This window comes from Entelurus aequoreus, linkage group LG01 (genome assembly GCF_033978785.1).
Source record: "Entelurus aequoreus isolate RoL-2023_Sb linkage group LG01, RoL_Eaeq_v1.1, whole genome shotgun sequence".
Taxonomy (NCBI): domain Eukaryota; kingdom Metazoa; phylum Chordata; class Actinopteri; order Syngnathiformes; family Syngnathidae; genus Entelurus; species Entelurus aequoreus.
In genome coordinates this window covers 18,565,536-18,582,854 of record NC_084731.1, presented here as the reverse complement: position 1 = coordinate 18,582,854, position 17,319 = coordinate 18,565,536, and the positions used below count along the sequence as shown (strand labels likewise).

Genomic DNA, 17,319 nt, shown 5'->3' with positions numbered 1-17,319 from the left:
TTCAGAATGATTCCCAATCAATACTTTTTAGCAACATTGGGTGCCAGTATATGATTAACTACATTCCTCCATACAAAACCCAAAACCATCGAAGTTGGCACATTGTGTAATTCGTAAATAAAAACAGAATACAATGATTTGCAAATCCTTTTCAACCTATATTCCATTGATTAGACTGCAAAGATTCTCGGAACCTTTTGATGATATTACGGAGCGTAGATGGTGAAATCCCTAAATTCTTTGCAATAGCTCGTTGAGAAAGGTTGTTCTTAAACTGTTCGACATTTTGCTCATGATTTTGTTGACAAAGTGGTGACCCTCACCCCATCCTTGTTTGTGAATGACTGAGCATTTCATGGCACCCACCTGTTCCCAATTAGCCTGTTCACCTGTGGGATGTTCCAAATAAGTGTTTGATGAGCATTCCTCAACTTTCTTAGTCTTTTTGCCACTTGTGCCAGCTTTTTTTAAACATGTTGCAGGCATCACATTCCAAATGAGCTAATATTTGCAAAAAATAACAACATTTTCCAGTTCGAACGTTAAAGGCCTACTGAAATGATTTTTTTTTATTTTTAACGGGAATAGCAGATCCATTCTATGTGTCATACTTGATCATTTCGCGATATTGCCATATTTTTGCTGAAAGGATTTAGTAGAGAAAATCGACGATAAAGTTCGCAACTTTTGCTCGCTGATAAAAAAAAAAGCCTTGCCTGTACCGGAAGTAGCGTGACGTCACAGGAGCTAGTATTCCTCACAATTCCCCATTGTTTACAATGGAGCGAGAAAGATTCGGACCGAGAAAGTGATGATTACCCCATTAATTTGAGCGAGGATGAAAGATTCGTAGATGAGGAACATTACAGTGAATGACTTGAGAGGCAGCGATGGACGTATCTTTTTTCGCTCTGACCGTAACTTAGGTACAAGCTGGCTCATTGGATTCCACACTCTCCTTTTTCTATTGTAGATCACAGATTTGTATTTTAAACCACCTCGGATACTATATCCTCTTGAAAATGAGAGTCGAGAACGCGAAATGGACATTCAGTGCCTTTTATCTCCACGACAATACATTGGCGAAATGCTTTAGCTACGAGGTAACGTGATAGCATCTTGCTTTAACTGCATATAGAAACAAAAGAAATAAACCTCTGACTGGAAGTATAGATAGAAAATCAACAATACTATTAAACCGTGGACATGTAAATACACGGTTAATGCTTTCCAGGCTGGCGAAGGTTAACAATGCTGTGCTAACGACGCCATTGAAGCTAACTTAGCAACCGGACTGCACAGAGCTATGCTAAAAACATTAGCTCTCCACCTACGCCAGCCAGCCCTCATTTGCTCATCAACCCCCGTGCTCACCTGCGTTCCAGCGATCGGCAGAAGGACGAAGGACTTCACCCGATGCGTTTGGCGGCTCGGAGACGTAGGAAGTCAAGGTGAAGTCGGCGGCTAGCGCGGCTAGCGCGGCTAGCACGGCTAGCGCGGCTAGCACGGCTAGCGCGGCTAGCGCGGCTAGCGCGGCTAGCGCTCCAACAAAGTCCTCCTGGTTGTGTTGCTGTAGTCCGCTGCTAATACACTGATCCCACCTACAACTGTCTTCTTTGCAGCCTTCATTGTTCATTAAAAAAATAGCAAAAGATGTCCAGAATACTGTGGAATTATGAAATGAAAACAGAGCTTTTTGTATAGGATTCTACGGGGTACCATAACTTCCGTTACTCGGACTTCGTCACGCGCATACGTCATCATACCGCGATGTTTCAGCCGGATATTTCCCGGGAATTTTAAAATGTCACTTTATAAGTTAACCCGGCCGTATTGGCATGTGTGGCAATGTTAAGATTTCATCATTGATATATAAACTATCAGACTGCGTGGTCGGTAGTAGTGGCTTTAGTAGTAGGGATTTGCAAATCATTGTATTCTGTTTTTATTTACCATTTACACAATGTGCCAACTTTACTGGTTATGGGTTTTGTACAAAAAGTTGTTATACGTACACCTCTGCATAACATCGTATCCCTATAAACAAAACAAATAAAAAAACTTGATTTAAAATATAGATCAACTTACAACAGAGAATATGTAATGTAAGTTAAAATATAAGTTAAAAGGGATTTGCAAATCATTGTATTCTGTTTTTATTTACCATTTACACAATGTGCCAACTTTACTGGTTATGGGTTTTGTACAAAAAGTTGTTATACGTACACCTCTGCATAACATCGTATCCCTATAAACAAAACAAATAAAAAAACTTGATTTAAAATATAGATCAACTTACAACAGAGAATATGTAATGTCTAAACAACCCCTCGCCAACATATCTCTCCGACCTCCTTCAGCCTTACTGCCCCACCCGATCCCTAAGATCAGCCGATCAGCTGCTACTAACGGTCCCTGACACAAGGCTGAAGCTTAGAGGTGACAGAGCTTTCGCCGATGCTGCTCCCAAGCTCTGGAACGACCTACCTCTGAGTGTTAGACAAGCCTCCCCTCTTCCTGTTTTTAAATCTCTCTTAAAAACATACTTTTTTTTCCATGGCTTTTAACACTGAGTGATATCCATCCTGCAATGGCGTCCCATAATACACCTGCTGTGAACCTGTTTTTATGTTTTATTTATTTTATTTTATTTATTTATTTTTTATCGTGTTCTGTTGGTGTTGTGTTGTGTTTGCTCGGTACTCGTATTATCTTTTAACCTGCCCATTGTACAGCACTTTGGCTAACCCTGTGGTAAATTTTAAATATGCTTTATAAATAAAGTTGATTTGATTTGATTTGATTTGAATAACATTAACATTGTTTTCTAGTCTGGAAAATAACATATTTAAAGTTAATACATTTTCCTGAAATTAAGAAAATAAATAAATTCCTATTTAAGCTATGAACATTTTTTACCAACTTGAATCATTTGATGCTGAAAAATAAAATTAAATAAACTTAATAAATAATGAATACATTTAAATTGATCAGCAACATTAACTCAGGAAATAATAATTATGTATATATTATCACACTAACTTTAGTATGCTTAAAGTCCATTTCTTTAGTTATTAGCTATTGTGCTCAAGTTAGACTTTTCTAATCTATACAAGGACAAAACTTCTTGTCTGAGGGGTGGCCTCAGCCACAGATGTTATCTTTGTTTTAGCCCGCTAACAGCCAAGGACTTCAACGACCTCAACGAAGAACCTTAAAGCGTAGGGCGAGACTGTGACTAAGTGTGCAGCTCCATGCGTTCTCCTCATGAGCTAAATTGAACTCTGTCTCTGCATGATTCCTTGCTTCTTGTCTGATTAATAGATGTCATCAGTGTTTGAACCTGACAGAGCAGAATATATAAAACACTTTAACCTACAAAACAAAAATAAATAAAACAATTTGTGCTGGGTTTTTTTATACAGTACAGGCCAAAAGTTTGGACACACCTTCTCATTCAATGCGTTTTTTTTTAATTTTCATGATTATTTACATTGTAGATTGTCACTGAATCAAAACTATGAATGAACACATGTGGAGTTATGTACTTAATAGCCATCGTTTGCTGTGATTACTGCTTTGCACACTCTTGGCATTCTCTCGATGAGCTTCAAGAGGTAAGTCACCTGAAATGGTTTTCACCTCACAGGTGTGCTTGAAGCTCATCGAGAGAATGCCTTACAGTTTTTGGGGGCTGCAGTAAAGGCCTTAAAGTGGTCACATTCTCCGTTTTAAGCATTGGGGAATTTTTGAAAGGATCTTAACAGGATCTTTTAGCAACTACATGACCTGCTGCGTCTAATTTTGGTTGCAAGAAGCCGTGCTTGTGCACTTCACGATGTGCCCACATTGAAAAACAGACAGCCTTTTTTGCCTTTGCTATTAGAGAGTGACATACCGTGTGGACGTCTGGCAGAAAATGGCATGAGAATCGGATTCCATCATCTTTTTCAAGACCATGGTCTCGTAAAGTTTGAACTGTCTGAGGAACAGCCTGTTTGAGTTTAAATCGGTCATCCATAAATTCCAGACTCTCTTTTGTCTCTTTTCTCCCTCCTCTTTTTTTGTATATAATTGCTCTACTTAATCTGGTTACAATCCTCAAGTGAGAATATTTGGCATTTCCCCCCCGATCTTAAGGTTTTGTTTTTCGTCTGCCTACATAGTAGTATTCAAACACACAGGGACAGAAACATATTTTCAAAAAGACCCCACATGCAAGGGAAATCCATGTCAGTATTGGAGCCTCCACAGACCATTAAATCCCACTATTCAGATCTTTTGCGGCAAAATCTGTTCCGAATTATATTTTTAATTAAAAATAGGCTGCATTTCACACATTACGTATATGTAACCTCAGAATACTGGAATTGTACACCATGGCCTCTTTTGGTCGATATGGTTCTTGCTATACTGCTGTATTAAAAACTGCACTGCAAAAAGTCAGTGTTCAAAAACAAGGGAAAAAAATACAAAAATGAGGGGTATTTTATTTGAACTAAGCAAAATTATCTGCCAATAGAACAAGAACATTGGGCTTGTCAAGACATTCCAAAACAAGTAAAATTAGCTAACCTCAATGAACCCAAAAATACCTTAAAATGAGTACATTCTCACTAATAAAAAGTGCACTTTTCTTGGTAGAAAAAAAAAGAGACCTTTTCGCTCAATATGTTGAAAAATATTTTTAAATTAAGTAAATGCTAGTGCCATTATCTTGACATAATGATATTACATTTCTTGAAACCAGCAAACTTATACTAAAAACTAGTTTATTCTTCTTAATGGAAAGGCAACAAGTCAACCGCTTGTTACTAGCTGCTCAGGCAAATCATATGGTCTAAAAAGGCATTTTTCCATCGATAACATGACATCATTGCGTCAAGTGCGTATATATATATATATATATATATATATATATATATATATATATATATATATATATATATATATATATATATATATATATATATATATATATATACACTACCGTTCAAAAGTTTGGGGTCACATTAAAATGTCCTTATTTTTCAATGACGATAACTTTAAACTAGTCTTAACTTTAAAGAAATACACTCTATACATTGCTAATGTGGTAAATGACTATTCTAGCTGCAAATGTCTGGTTTTTGGTGCAATATCTACATAGGTGTATAGAGGCCCATTTCCAGCAACTATCACTCCAGTGTTCTAATGGTACAATGTGTTTGCTCATTGGCTCAGAAGGCTAATTGATGATTAGAAAACCCTTGTGCAATCATGTTCACACATCTGAAAACAGTTTAGCTCGTTACAGAAGCTACAAAACTGACCTTCCTTTGAGCAGATTGAGTTTCTGGAGCATCACATTTGTGGGGTCAATTAAACGCTCAAAATGGCCAGAAAAAGAGAACTTTCATCTGAAACGCGACAGTCTATTCTTGTTCTTAGAAATGAAGGCTATTCCACAAAATTGTTTGGGTGACCCCAAACTTTTGAACGGTAGTGTATATATCCATCCATCCATTTTCTACTGCTTGTCCCTTTTGGGGTCGCGGGGGGTGTAGCCTTCAGCTGCATTCGGGCGGAAGGCAGGGTACACCCTGGACAAGTCGCCACCTCATCACAGGGCCTATATATATATATATATAATATATATATATATATATATATATATAATGCCCGGCCCATGGCCGATTTTTTTTTTTATTGTAATTTTGAAGAATTTATCTGAATGTGCATGAACTATTTCTGTTCAAAACAATCCGATCCAATCCAATCCACTTTATTTATATAGCACATTTAAACAACAAAAATGTTTCCCAAGTGCTGCACAACAATATTAAAAACAATATTAAAAACAATATTCAAATATTATCCTTAGCTCCACCAATGACTGAATAAAAACAAAAAATAAATAAATATAGAACCAATATAAAAACAATATAAAAATAAATATAAATAAAAACGATTTTAAAGGGAAAAACCAATTAAAACAGTAAATAGAAATCAAAATGTATAAAAAACACGGAGGAGGACAGAGGACCACACAACTCACGTAGTGTTAAAAGCCAAAGAATAAAAGTGGGTCATTATCTTGACATAATGATACGTGCTTCATCAAAACAGTTTGAAATGTTAAATGTTTAAATATTAACTGTCAGCTTACTGTACTGTGCCAACTGTACTACTATATAAGTACGTATGTTCTATTGTTTCATTGAAAATAAAACAGCAAAGTCCATATGGCTGTCATCTGTTTTAATTATGAGACACAATTGTGTCAAAGTCATGATTTTTTTTTTCATGCTTGAAATAAGAAATGATTACTTTAAACAAGTAGTTTTATACTTGTGAGTGTTGATGACACAGCTTTGCAACACTTGATATTCTAGTTTCAAGCATGTTTTACTCAATATAGGTCATCAAATCTCAGCAACAAGCTGTAATATCTTACTGAGATCATTTAGGACCAAAACACTTAAAACAAGTAAAACACTCTAACATAAAATCTGCTTAGTGAGAAGAATTATCTTATCAGACATAAAATAAGCAAATATCACCCTTATTTGAGATATTTCATCTTACTTAGATTTCAGTTTTTGCAGTGTGTGATGGGCAGTAGCAAGCTACATGTGTCTTAACTACATTTCCCAGTAACTTGGCGGTAGCTTCACTACTTTTTAAACAAGTAGCGTTTTCATGTCGCTTCGCTATTTTATAATATCTTTAGTATTTTCCGAACCATAGGGCGCACCGGATTATAAGGCGCACTGCCGTCTATGTGGAGGGGGGCGTGGCCTGCGGGCCTGCCGCGGAACGGGGTGTGTCAGGACCGGCCTCGAAGACAGCGACAGGTGCGTAGGTGGCCCAGGTGGGCCTTGTTATCTAATCACCTGTGTCAAAAGATGGAGCTAACTGTTTTAATGACATTCAGACTTTACTTCAATCAATAACGGAGCAGCATCTTCTCATCCGTGGCTCAGTAGTGCAACAAACCGTGAAAAACCGTCCGACCGGAACTCTCTAATAACTAAAGTTCCTTGGGTGAATAATGTAAACTCACTACACCGGTATGTTTTAGCGCTTTCATGACGAGTTTACTGACAGATATAAGTAAGAACTTTACACTACTTTATATTAGAAATGGCAACAGCGGAGGATGCATGTCCCATAACAAGAAGATAGAGAAAAAGAAGAAGCTTATCGACTACGGTGTCGGCACGGACTACAAAGGTGGGTGCGCGCAATTTTTCAGGACTTATGCAGATCCCAAATACAGATCAGCAGGTACCAGAAGGTAAGAAAATTTACTTTTGGCTCTCAAAAGCTCTCAATTTACAATTTAGATACATTGTATTCTATCTTATTCTATTCTATTCCCTGCTTAGGCTGCTGCCCCCGTGGCCCGATCTCGGATAATCGGAAGAAGATGGATGGATGGGTGGATGGATGGATTTCTATTATGCATGTGGGTAATAACCTGTGATTAATCATGATTAATCAAAATGCATATGCTTTTGATTATTGGATTTTTTTATGTATAACTTGCTTTAAAATCATAAATAAAGGTGATAAGCAGAAACTTAACTATTTGTTTTAATCTCACAAAAACAGTTTTGCAAATACAGTATATAATAATATAATTGGCATTATCAGATGAAATTAAAGTTTAAAATATGCATTTTTTTTTTTTCTGTCAAAATTGAAAGAACGAATGCATTTAGTATTTTGCTGAAACCCATTTTTTTCCAGGCTTTCGCGGGCCACATAAAATGATGTGGCGGGCCAGAACTGACCCCCGGTCCTTGAGTTTGACACCTGTAAACATCTCGCAAGTTGAATAATCCTGCGACCCAGAAAGGGACAAATAGTAGAACATGGTGGACGGATGGATGGAAGTTGAAAAATGCTTGTTTTCAGAATAAAATACTTATTTCTATCTTAAAATCCCTGCTGATTTGTTGATATTAAAAACAATCTTAATTTAGGATGTTTTATGGTGTAAAATCCTCTGTCCAAGCAGCCAGTTAATGTCACAAATCTTTAGTATTTTTCCCTAAAATCTGGTCTTTTTATCTTATATTTTGACATTTTACAGCATATATAATCGTCATGAATTAGTAGTAGTCGAAGTTGTAGTCTTAGCAGTCTTATATAGTCCTCATACTTACCTCTTGGTCCAAGTCCTCGTAATCATAATTATCTTCGTAAACGTTGGCTCCCAGGGTCTCCAAGTCCGTCACGGTGTTCAGGTCGTAGTTCTCCAGGTCAAACCCATCATCGTCGTGGGGATCATGTAGTGGCGATGTGAACCCAGGGCAGGGACCTGAGACAAGTAAGGCTAAGGCGACGGCCATCATCAAAGATGGCAAAGATGCCCTCAGCTCAAACATGGGCGTCACCTGCACGCATTAGAAAGGGGTTTAGTTCCCGAGACTCTTATTACTTCAGCTGAGTCCGAGTGTTTGCACGATAAAAGTTTTGACCGTTTTGTTTACATGTAAAACTTTCTCCGACGCTGCCACAGAAAGACTCGTATAATGCCACTTCTTCTTTGTCTCATTTTGTCCACCAAACCTTTTATGCTGTGCGTGAATGCACAAAGGTGAGCTTTATTGATGTTATTGACTTTTTGGAGTCCTCATCAGGCATATTTGGTGAAATATGCAGAGACTTTGCATACAACATTTTTTTTTTTAAGTTTCCATGTGTAAATAAGTGGAGAAGGCAGAAACTTTGAAGCATGATGCAGCTGTCCTGATGATAAACTAGTTTGAGAAGAATCTTTTTGTATTTTACACCGTACGAAACAAATAGTCAACAACAGAAGGAGGTAACGTCCGCATAGCAAAGGACATACACTATTTGATTTCCTATTATGCAGCTCATTTTTATTTGACACTTAATGTAATATCGTGTGTGACATCATGCACAAAAGTGCACTTTATTTGTTTTAAAATATTGTAGTGGCGTTCCGTACAAAAAGTACACTTTAATTGAATGTTGTTTTGATATGTCATCTTAGTGACATCATGCACAAAAGTGCACTAATAGCTTGTTTTAAAATGTTTCTGACAATCTTGCACTTTCTGTTTTGGAAATGACATGAATGTTTGTGCCACTGCTTAATAACTGTTTAATAAATACACTTTTGGTAAATTGACTTAGTTGTGATATCCCTCTCTGCATGAAAGTTTAAAATGAGCATATAATAATGCAGTATGAAGAAGAATGTTTTAAAGGCCTACTGAAAGCCACTACTACCGACCACGCAGTCTGATAGTTTATATATCAATGATGAAATCTTAACATTGCAACACATGCCAATACGGCCGGGTTAACTTATAAAGTGCAATTTTAGATTTCCCGGGAAATATCTGGCTGAAAACGTCTATATATGATGACGTATGCGCGTGACGTCAATGGTTGAAACGGAAGTATTCGGAACCATTGTATCACAATACAAACAGCTCTGTTTTCATCGCAAAATTCCACAGTATTCTGGACATCTGTGTTGGTGAATCTTTTGCAATTTGTTTAATGAACAATGAAGACTGCAAAGAAGAAAGCTGTAGGTGGGATCGGTGTATTAGCGGCTGGCTGCAGCAACACAACCAGGAGGACTTTGAGTTGGATAGCAGGCGCGCTATCCGACGCTAGCCGACGTTAGCCGCAGACCGCATCGATGATCGGGTGAAGTCCTTCGTCGCGCCGTCGATCGCTGGAACGCAGGTGAGCACGGGTGTTGATGAGCAGATGAGGGCTGGCGTAGGTGGATAGCTAATGTTTTTAGCATAGCGGCGTGGCGAAGTTGGTAGAGTGGCCGTGCCAGCAATCGGAGGGTTGCTGGTTACTGGGGTTCAATCCCCACCTTCTACCATCCTAGTCACGTTCGTTGTGTCCTTGGGCAAGACAATTCACCCTTGCTCCTGATGGCTGCTGGTTAGCGCCTTGCACGGCAGCTCCCGCCATCAGTGTGTGAATGTGTGTGTGAATGGGTGAATGTGGAAATACAGTCAAAGCGCTTTGAGTACCTTGAAGGTAGAAAAGCGCTTTACAAGTATAACCCATTTATCATTTATTATAGCTCTGTCGAGGTCCCGTAGCTAAGTTAGCTTCAATGGCGTCGTTAGCAACACCATTACTAGGCTTCGACAGGCGGCACAGCATTAACCGTGTAGTTACAGGTCCAGTGTTTGGTTCGGTGTCTCCTGATAGTAGTATTGTTGATCTTCTGTCTATCCTTCCAGTCAGGGGTTTATTTCTTTTGTTTCTATCTGCATTTAAGCCCGATGTGCTATCACGTTAGCTCCGTAGCTAAAGAGCTTCGCCGATGTATTGTCGTGGGGATAAAAGTCACTGTGAATGTCCATTTCGCGTTCTCGGCTCTCATTTTCAAGAGGATATAGTATCCGAGGTGGTTTAAAATACAAATCCGTGATCCACAATAGAAAAAGGAGAAAGTGTGGAATCCAATGAACCCTTGTACCTAAGTTACGGTCAGAGCGAAAAAAAGATACGTCCTGCACTACACTCTAGTCCAGGGGTCGGCAACCCGCGGCTCCGGAGCCGCATGCGGCTCCTTGACCACTCTGATGAGGCTCAGTTACATACATGCCGACCCCCCCGATTTTCCCAGGAGATTTATGGATCTCAGTGTCCCTCATAGATTACTCCCAGGGAAAAAATAATCCTATTTACACTCTAATTACTAAATAAAGGGCATGCCCTAATTGCCCTGCAGTAATTGTCCTCTATGGCATTTACATACAGCATGCCAGTCCAGCCACATGTTGTTATTACTTGCACACACAGGAGACAGCAAAGCATACTTACTCATCAGCCACACAGCTTACACTGACGGTAGCCGTATCAAACAACTTTAACATTGTTACGTTACAAATACGCGCCACACTGTGAACCCACACCAAAAAAGAATGAAAAACACATTTCTGGAGAACATCCCACCGTAACACAACATAAACACAACACAACCATTACCCAGAATCCCATGCAGCCCTAACTCTTCCGGTCTACATTATACACCCCCGCTACCACCAAATCCCCCCACACATCACCCCCCCCCCCCCCCCCCCCCTCTCCGTGCGTTGGTTGAGCGGAAGAGTTAGGGCTGCATGGGATTCTGGGTATTGGTACCGTCAGTGTAAGATGTGTGGCTGCTGAGTTAGTACGCCTTGCTGTCACTTACGTGAGCAAGCTGAAATTGCATTCTACGTGTGGTTGAGCAGGTACACTGTTAGGGCAGACTGTAGAGGGCGCCAAATGCAGTGTCATCACGCTCTGATATTCGGGAGTCCCCTGGGAAAAATGAGAGGGTTGGCAAGTATGACGCTATCGAGCGCCATTCATTCAAAACTCGCGGGCTGCACTAACATCAAATTTCCACATTAAAGTGTGTGCCGGTGCGTGTGTCGGAGACCCCTAGTTAACATAGCACAAAGCGTTTAAGCTTTGTATGCGGTGTTTTTCATTTTAAATTATAAAATTTTTTTTGTGGCTCCCATTACTTTCTTTAATTCGTGAAACTTGCCAAAATGGCTCTTTGAGTGGTAAAGGTTGCCGACCCCTGCTCTAGTCCTTCACTCTTATGTTCCTTATCCACAATTCTTTCATCCTGGCTCAAATTAATGGGGTAATCGTCGCTTTCTCTGTCCGAATCGCTCTCGCTGCTGGTGTAAACAATGGGGAAATGTGAGGAGCCCTTCAACCTGCGACGTCACGCTTCTTCCGGTACAGGCAAGGCTTTTTTTTTATCAGGGACCAAAAGTTGTGAACTTTATCGTCGATGTTCTCTACTAAATCCTTTCAGCAAAAATATGGCAATATCGCGAAATGACCAAGTATGACACATAGAATGGATCTGCTATCCCCGTTTAAATAAATAAAAAATCATTTCAGTAGGCCTTTAATGTAGACACAGAATCATCATACTGCTTTGATTATATGCATCAAGTGTTCATTCAAGGCTAAGGCAAAATATGGAGATATATATCATGTATCGTGACATGGCCTAAAAATATTGAGATATTAATAAAAGGTCATATCGCCCAGCCCTAGTCTCAATTGTGTTTTCTGTGCATCCTTGGCTCCGGATCAGTTATTCTCCAGGGAAATCAGAATAAAGTATTATAATTATATAGCGCTTTTCTCTAGTGACTCAAAGCACTTTTACATAGCGAAACCCAATATCTAAGTTACATTTAAACCAGTGTGGGTGGCACTGGGAGCAGGTGGGTAAAGTGTCTTGCCCAAGGACACAACGGCAGTGACTAGGGATCGAACCTGGAACCCTACCGCCCCATTATTATATTGTTATTGTTGTCTCGGGACACGCTGAACTGACACTGTTTAGTATTTCATGAATAGGATCAGTTTAAAACGTTTACATGTACAACAGTTTTTTTTCCTAGTCACATCCTAGTTCTGTTGTAATTGGGGAGGCAATGAGACAATTTAGCGGTTTGGCGAGAACACCAGAGGAATGTTGACTCTGAAAGTGACAATAGTCTGTGAGGGTTCGGTCCAAAGACTACGTCAAGGGGAAGAAAGAGTCAAGTTTCTGAGGTTATTCAGTTCATGTCATTTTTGACTAAAAGAAGTAAGACTATTGTGTTTGCGACATATGTAGCATAGTGCAGTGTAATTCCACACCACTGCGAACCCTCACCCAAAACAATTACCATTCCATGTACGCATAATAAAAGACTATTGTTGTTTTTTTTTGGTTTTTTTAAAAAAGCATTCTGTTTACATTGCAATACAGACTGAGCGATCTACATGATTGTATGAATTACTTTTTCCGAGGAAAAACATTGACTGAAGGTCAGGTTTTAATCCTGCTAAGAGAAAACACATTCCTCCCCTGATTAAATCAGCCCAGAGCGGGGAACAAAGAAAACGTTCTTTTTAATATGATTGGTAGTTATTCTTGATGCAATTTTACCAATTAATTAGTAATGAACTTGACATGGTTAGCATCAATACACGAGACAGTCATAGCCGAGGAACTTACTGGTTTATTTCTGTAGAACGGTCTTGAAGGGTTTGTGGACTTCCAAACCTCTGTTGCTGTAGTTCCCTTCTTCATAGCTTGAGGACTCCCTGGCCGGCCCCAGAGTCCAGGCAGGTCTGGCTGTTCCCTCGCCCACAGTCTTGCTTCTGAACAATGCGTCATTATGAAGGGGAAAAAAGTGGGGGGTGGTGACACGGCAGAAAGAAAAAGGGGGTTGTGCGGGTCATTCCAGTCAACGTGTACTCAGCTGTCAACATACAGTTTTCTGCACAAGAAGGACATTCAAGGAGAGGCCATTGCTCAATTTTTTTTTTGTCCTGACCCATCCATCCATCTTCTTCCGCTTATCCGAGGTCCGGTCGTGGGGGCAGCAGCCTAAGCAGGGAAACCCAGACTTCCCTCTCCCCAGCCACTTCGTCCAGCTCTTCCCGAGGGATCCCGAGGCGTTCCCAGGCCAGCCGGGAGACATAGTCCTCCCAACGTGTCCTGGGTCTTCCCCGTGGCCTCCTACCAGTCGGACGTGCCCTAAACACCTCCCTTGGGAGGCGTTCGGGTGGCATCCTGACCAGATGCCCGAACCACCTCATCTGGCTCCTGTCAATGTGGAGGAGGCAGCAGACAGGTACTGACAGGCCAAGCGGTGTGCGGCTTCAGCGGTGGCGGAGGCAAAAACTCGGACATGGGAGGAGTTCGGGGAAGCCATGGAAAACGACTTCCAGACAGCTTCGAAGCGATTCTGGACCACCATCCGCCGCCTCAGGAAGGGGAAGCAGTGCACTGTCAACACCGTGTATGGTGAGGATGGTGTTCTGCTGACCTCGACTGCGGATGTTGTGGATCGGTGGAGGGAATACTTTGAAGACCTCCTCAATCCCACCAACACATCTTCCTATGAGGAAGCAGTGCCTGGGGAATCCGTGGTGGGCTCTCCTATTTCTGAGGCTGAGGTTGCTGAGGTAGTTAAAAAGCTCCTCTGTGGCAAGGCTCCGGGGGTGGATGAGATCCGCCCGGAGTTCCTTAAGGCTCTGGATGCTGTGGGGCTGTCTTGGTTGACAAGACTCTGCAGCATCGCGTGGACATCAGGGGCGGTACCTCTGAATTGGCAGACCAGGGTGGTGGTTCCTCTCTTTAAGAAGGGGAACCGGAGGGTATGTTCCAACTATCGTGGGATCACACTCCTCAGCCTTCCCGGTAAGGTCTATTCGGGTGTACTGGAGAGGAGGCTACGCCAGATAGTCGAACCTCGGATTCAGGAGGAACAGTGTGGTTTTCGTCCTGGTCGTGGAACTGCGGACCAGCTCTATACTCTCGGCAGGGTCCTTGAGGAAGCATGGGAGTTTGCCCAACCAGTCTACATGTGCTTTGTGGACTTGGAGAAGGCATTCGACCGTGTCCCTCGGGAAGTCCTGTGGGGAGTGCTCAGAGAGTATGGGGTATCGGACTGTCTGATTGTGGCGGTCTGCTCCCTGTACGATCAGTGTCAGAGCTTGGTCAGCATTGCTGCCAGTAAATCGGACACATTTCCAGTGAGGGTTGGATTTTTTTTTTTGCTCTGCTTCTTAGCTTGCATGGCGTGAAGACGTGTTAGCCTCCAGCTCCTGCTTAAACTCTACCTTTTTGACATGCACCCGACCTGTATTTTACGAGCATCTAACCGCTGGTAAATTTATTTTTTACAACTACGACTCATAAAAAACTCGCTTCACCACGATAATGCCACCCAAATCTGCAAAACCACAAGAGAAGGCAGAGGTCGATGCTGCAGCCGTTAGCAAGGCTGAGCTGATAGCCATACTGTCGGACCATAGATCAACCTTGCTAACAGAGCTTAAAACATCCTTTAACGAGGTAAACGAGAAACTGGACGGACTTCAAAACACAGTCAACAGTCATAACCACAGACTGTCCTCTCTGGAAGAAAATGCCGATTCGATACATCAGCGATTGGAGCAGGTGGAGGCTGTTTGTGACATGCTACAGACTGACAACCAGAAGCTAAAGGCTAAGCTCACCGACCTGGAGGGAAGGAGCAGGCGGAGTAATGCCCGGCTAGTTGGCTTACCCGAAGGGATAGAAGGCCCGCAACCCACCAAGTTTTTCTCCATGCTGCTGAAAGAAGTACTTGGTGAGGAAGTATTCGCCTCTCCACCTGAGCTGGACCGCGCTCATCGCAGCCTGGCTCCCAAGCCGAGACACGGGGACAAGCCCCGACCTATCCTGCTTTCTTTTCATCGCTTCCAGAGCAAAGACCTGCTGATTCGGGAGGCAAGGAAGAGGGGTAACGCTGCAATATCACGGGCACACGTTCAGAGTGTACGAGGACTACTCTCCAGAGGTAGTGAATCAGCGGAGGGCTTACCGGACTGTGATGGCGTCATTGTACAAGATGGGACTCAAACCCTCGCTACTTTACCCGGCCAAGCTCCGCATCATACAGACGGACGGCATCCGCGTTTGGCTCGGAACAGTAGCCGAGGCAGACAGCTACATCAAGGCGTATAAAGACTCTCCATAACGGTCTCATCAACAAAGTGTGTTTATGAGTCACAGTGAGTTTAAGACCTGAACTATATAATCATATTAAGTGTGTGTGTGTGTGTGTTTAGTGTAAATGGTTCACTGGAGGTGGATACAAATGTGTCATTTGTACAAAGAAAAAAAAAATTAAAATATAATGGAAAGTGAATTAAAAAATATCTTTACTAATATTGGTAATAACGAATCTGAATGTAGAAGTACTGATAATATTCATAGTAGAGAACTGTATAATAATTATAATCATATTCAACTAGATTTTTATGACAACATCAATTATAACTGTAATTCAAATGAGTTTGGCAGTGATATAGATCCAGACTGCAATCTTTACAATAACATTACCAGAAACTGTGAGTACTACACAGACGAACAATTTAAATGTGTGAATATGGACAAATCTTTTACTGTAATACATTTTAATAGCCGAAGCTTGTATAAAAATGTTGACCATATTAGTGAATATCTGAGCCAGTTCAAAAAATTTAGTATTGTTGCAGTCTCAGAGACTTGGCTCGATGAGAACAAGTGTTGTGATATGAGATTGGATGGTTATGAATTATTCACCACAAACAGAGTTGGAAAAAGGGGAGGAGGAGTAGCACTTTTTGTAAATCATGATTTAAAATGTTGGAAAATTGACAGCAAATCAACTGCTATAGCTGGAATTTTTGAATGTATTACTGTAGAAATTGAAGTAGAAAAATCAAAAAAAATAAATGTTAGTTGTGTTTATAGAACACCTGGATCATGTCTAGACACATTTAATCAAAAATTGGACTATTTGTTTAATAAGTCAAACAAGCTCCATATTGTGTGCGGTGATTTTAATATTAATCTTCTGAATCCCATGGACAGTACCAAAACAACCGATTTTATAACAGGATTGTACAGTAATAATTTTTTTCCCCTTATCATAAAACCTACCAGAATAACAGTAGACTTTGCCACACTGATAGATAACATTTTCACCAATCAACCCGAGAATCAAATAACAGCAGGACTACTACTCAATGACATAAGTGATCATCTACCTGTATTCAGTATTTTCCACAATTTCTTTGATCAGAGAGGGACCAAAAAAGCAGTTCAATATAGATTTGTTAGACATCAAACGCCAGAAACTATGGCAGCATTCAAGTCTGAGTTATGTGCTCAAGACTGGGGGGAGGTTTACACCTCCACAGACCCAGATGAAGCATACGAACATTTTCTCAACATTTTCATAACATTGTATGATAAGCACTGTCCAATGAAAAACATTACATTAAGGACAGCACTGTTAAGGACAAACCATGGATCACAAAGGGACTATTGAAGTCCTGCAAAAAGAAAAATTATCTTTACAGAAGACATTTAAAGCACAGAACCAAAGAAACTGAACACAAATATAAAACGTATAAAAATAAGTTAACACAAATAATAAAGCACAGCAAAAGAACATATTACTGTAACCTATTAGAACAACATAAAAATAGCATCCAGGGTACGTGGAAAGTTTTGAATGGTATCATTAAAAAAAACATGACAAATAAGGAACATCCAAGCTATTTCATAGAAAATAATCAAACTCTAAATGACCCTAAGGAAATAACGGATGCTTTTAACACCTTCTTTGTGAATGTTGGACCTAATTTAGCAAATGAAATTGTACAACCCGAAAACAGTGTCAAATTTAATGAACATACCATTCAAAGCAACTTAGAATCGTTTTTTATTTCCCCCGTCCATGAAAGTGAAATCATAGAAATTGTAAATTCTCAAGAAAA

At 40.5% G+C, this 17,319-nt stretch overlaps 1 protein-coding gene across 3 annotated transcripts in view; it reads right to left on the bottom strand.

Moving 5' to 3' along the window:
- LOC133648745 (epiphycan-like) overlaps positions 1 to 13,139 on the bottom strand; it is a 31,265-nt gene extending 18,126 nt beyond the window's left edge. For all 3 annotated transcript variants that reach the window (XM_062045144.1, XM_062045152.1, XM_062045134.1), the window contains exons 1-2: positions 13,016 to 13,139; positions 8,154 to 8,384 (exon numbers count right to left, since the gene is read on the bottom strand). In XM_062045144.1, the coding sequence (XP_061901128.1) occupies positions 8,154 to 8,384; positions 13,016 to 13,090 (306 nt within the window). In that variant the 5' untranslated portion in view covers positions 13,091 to 13,139. The remainder of the gene's footprint in view (positions 1 to 8,153; positions 8,385 to 13,015) is intronic.
- Between the last annotated feature and the right edge of the window lie 4,180 nt (positions 13,140 to 17,319).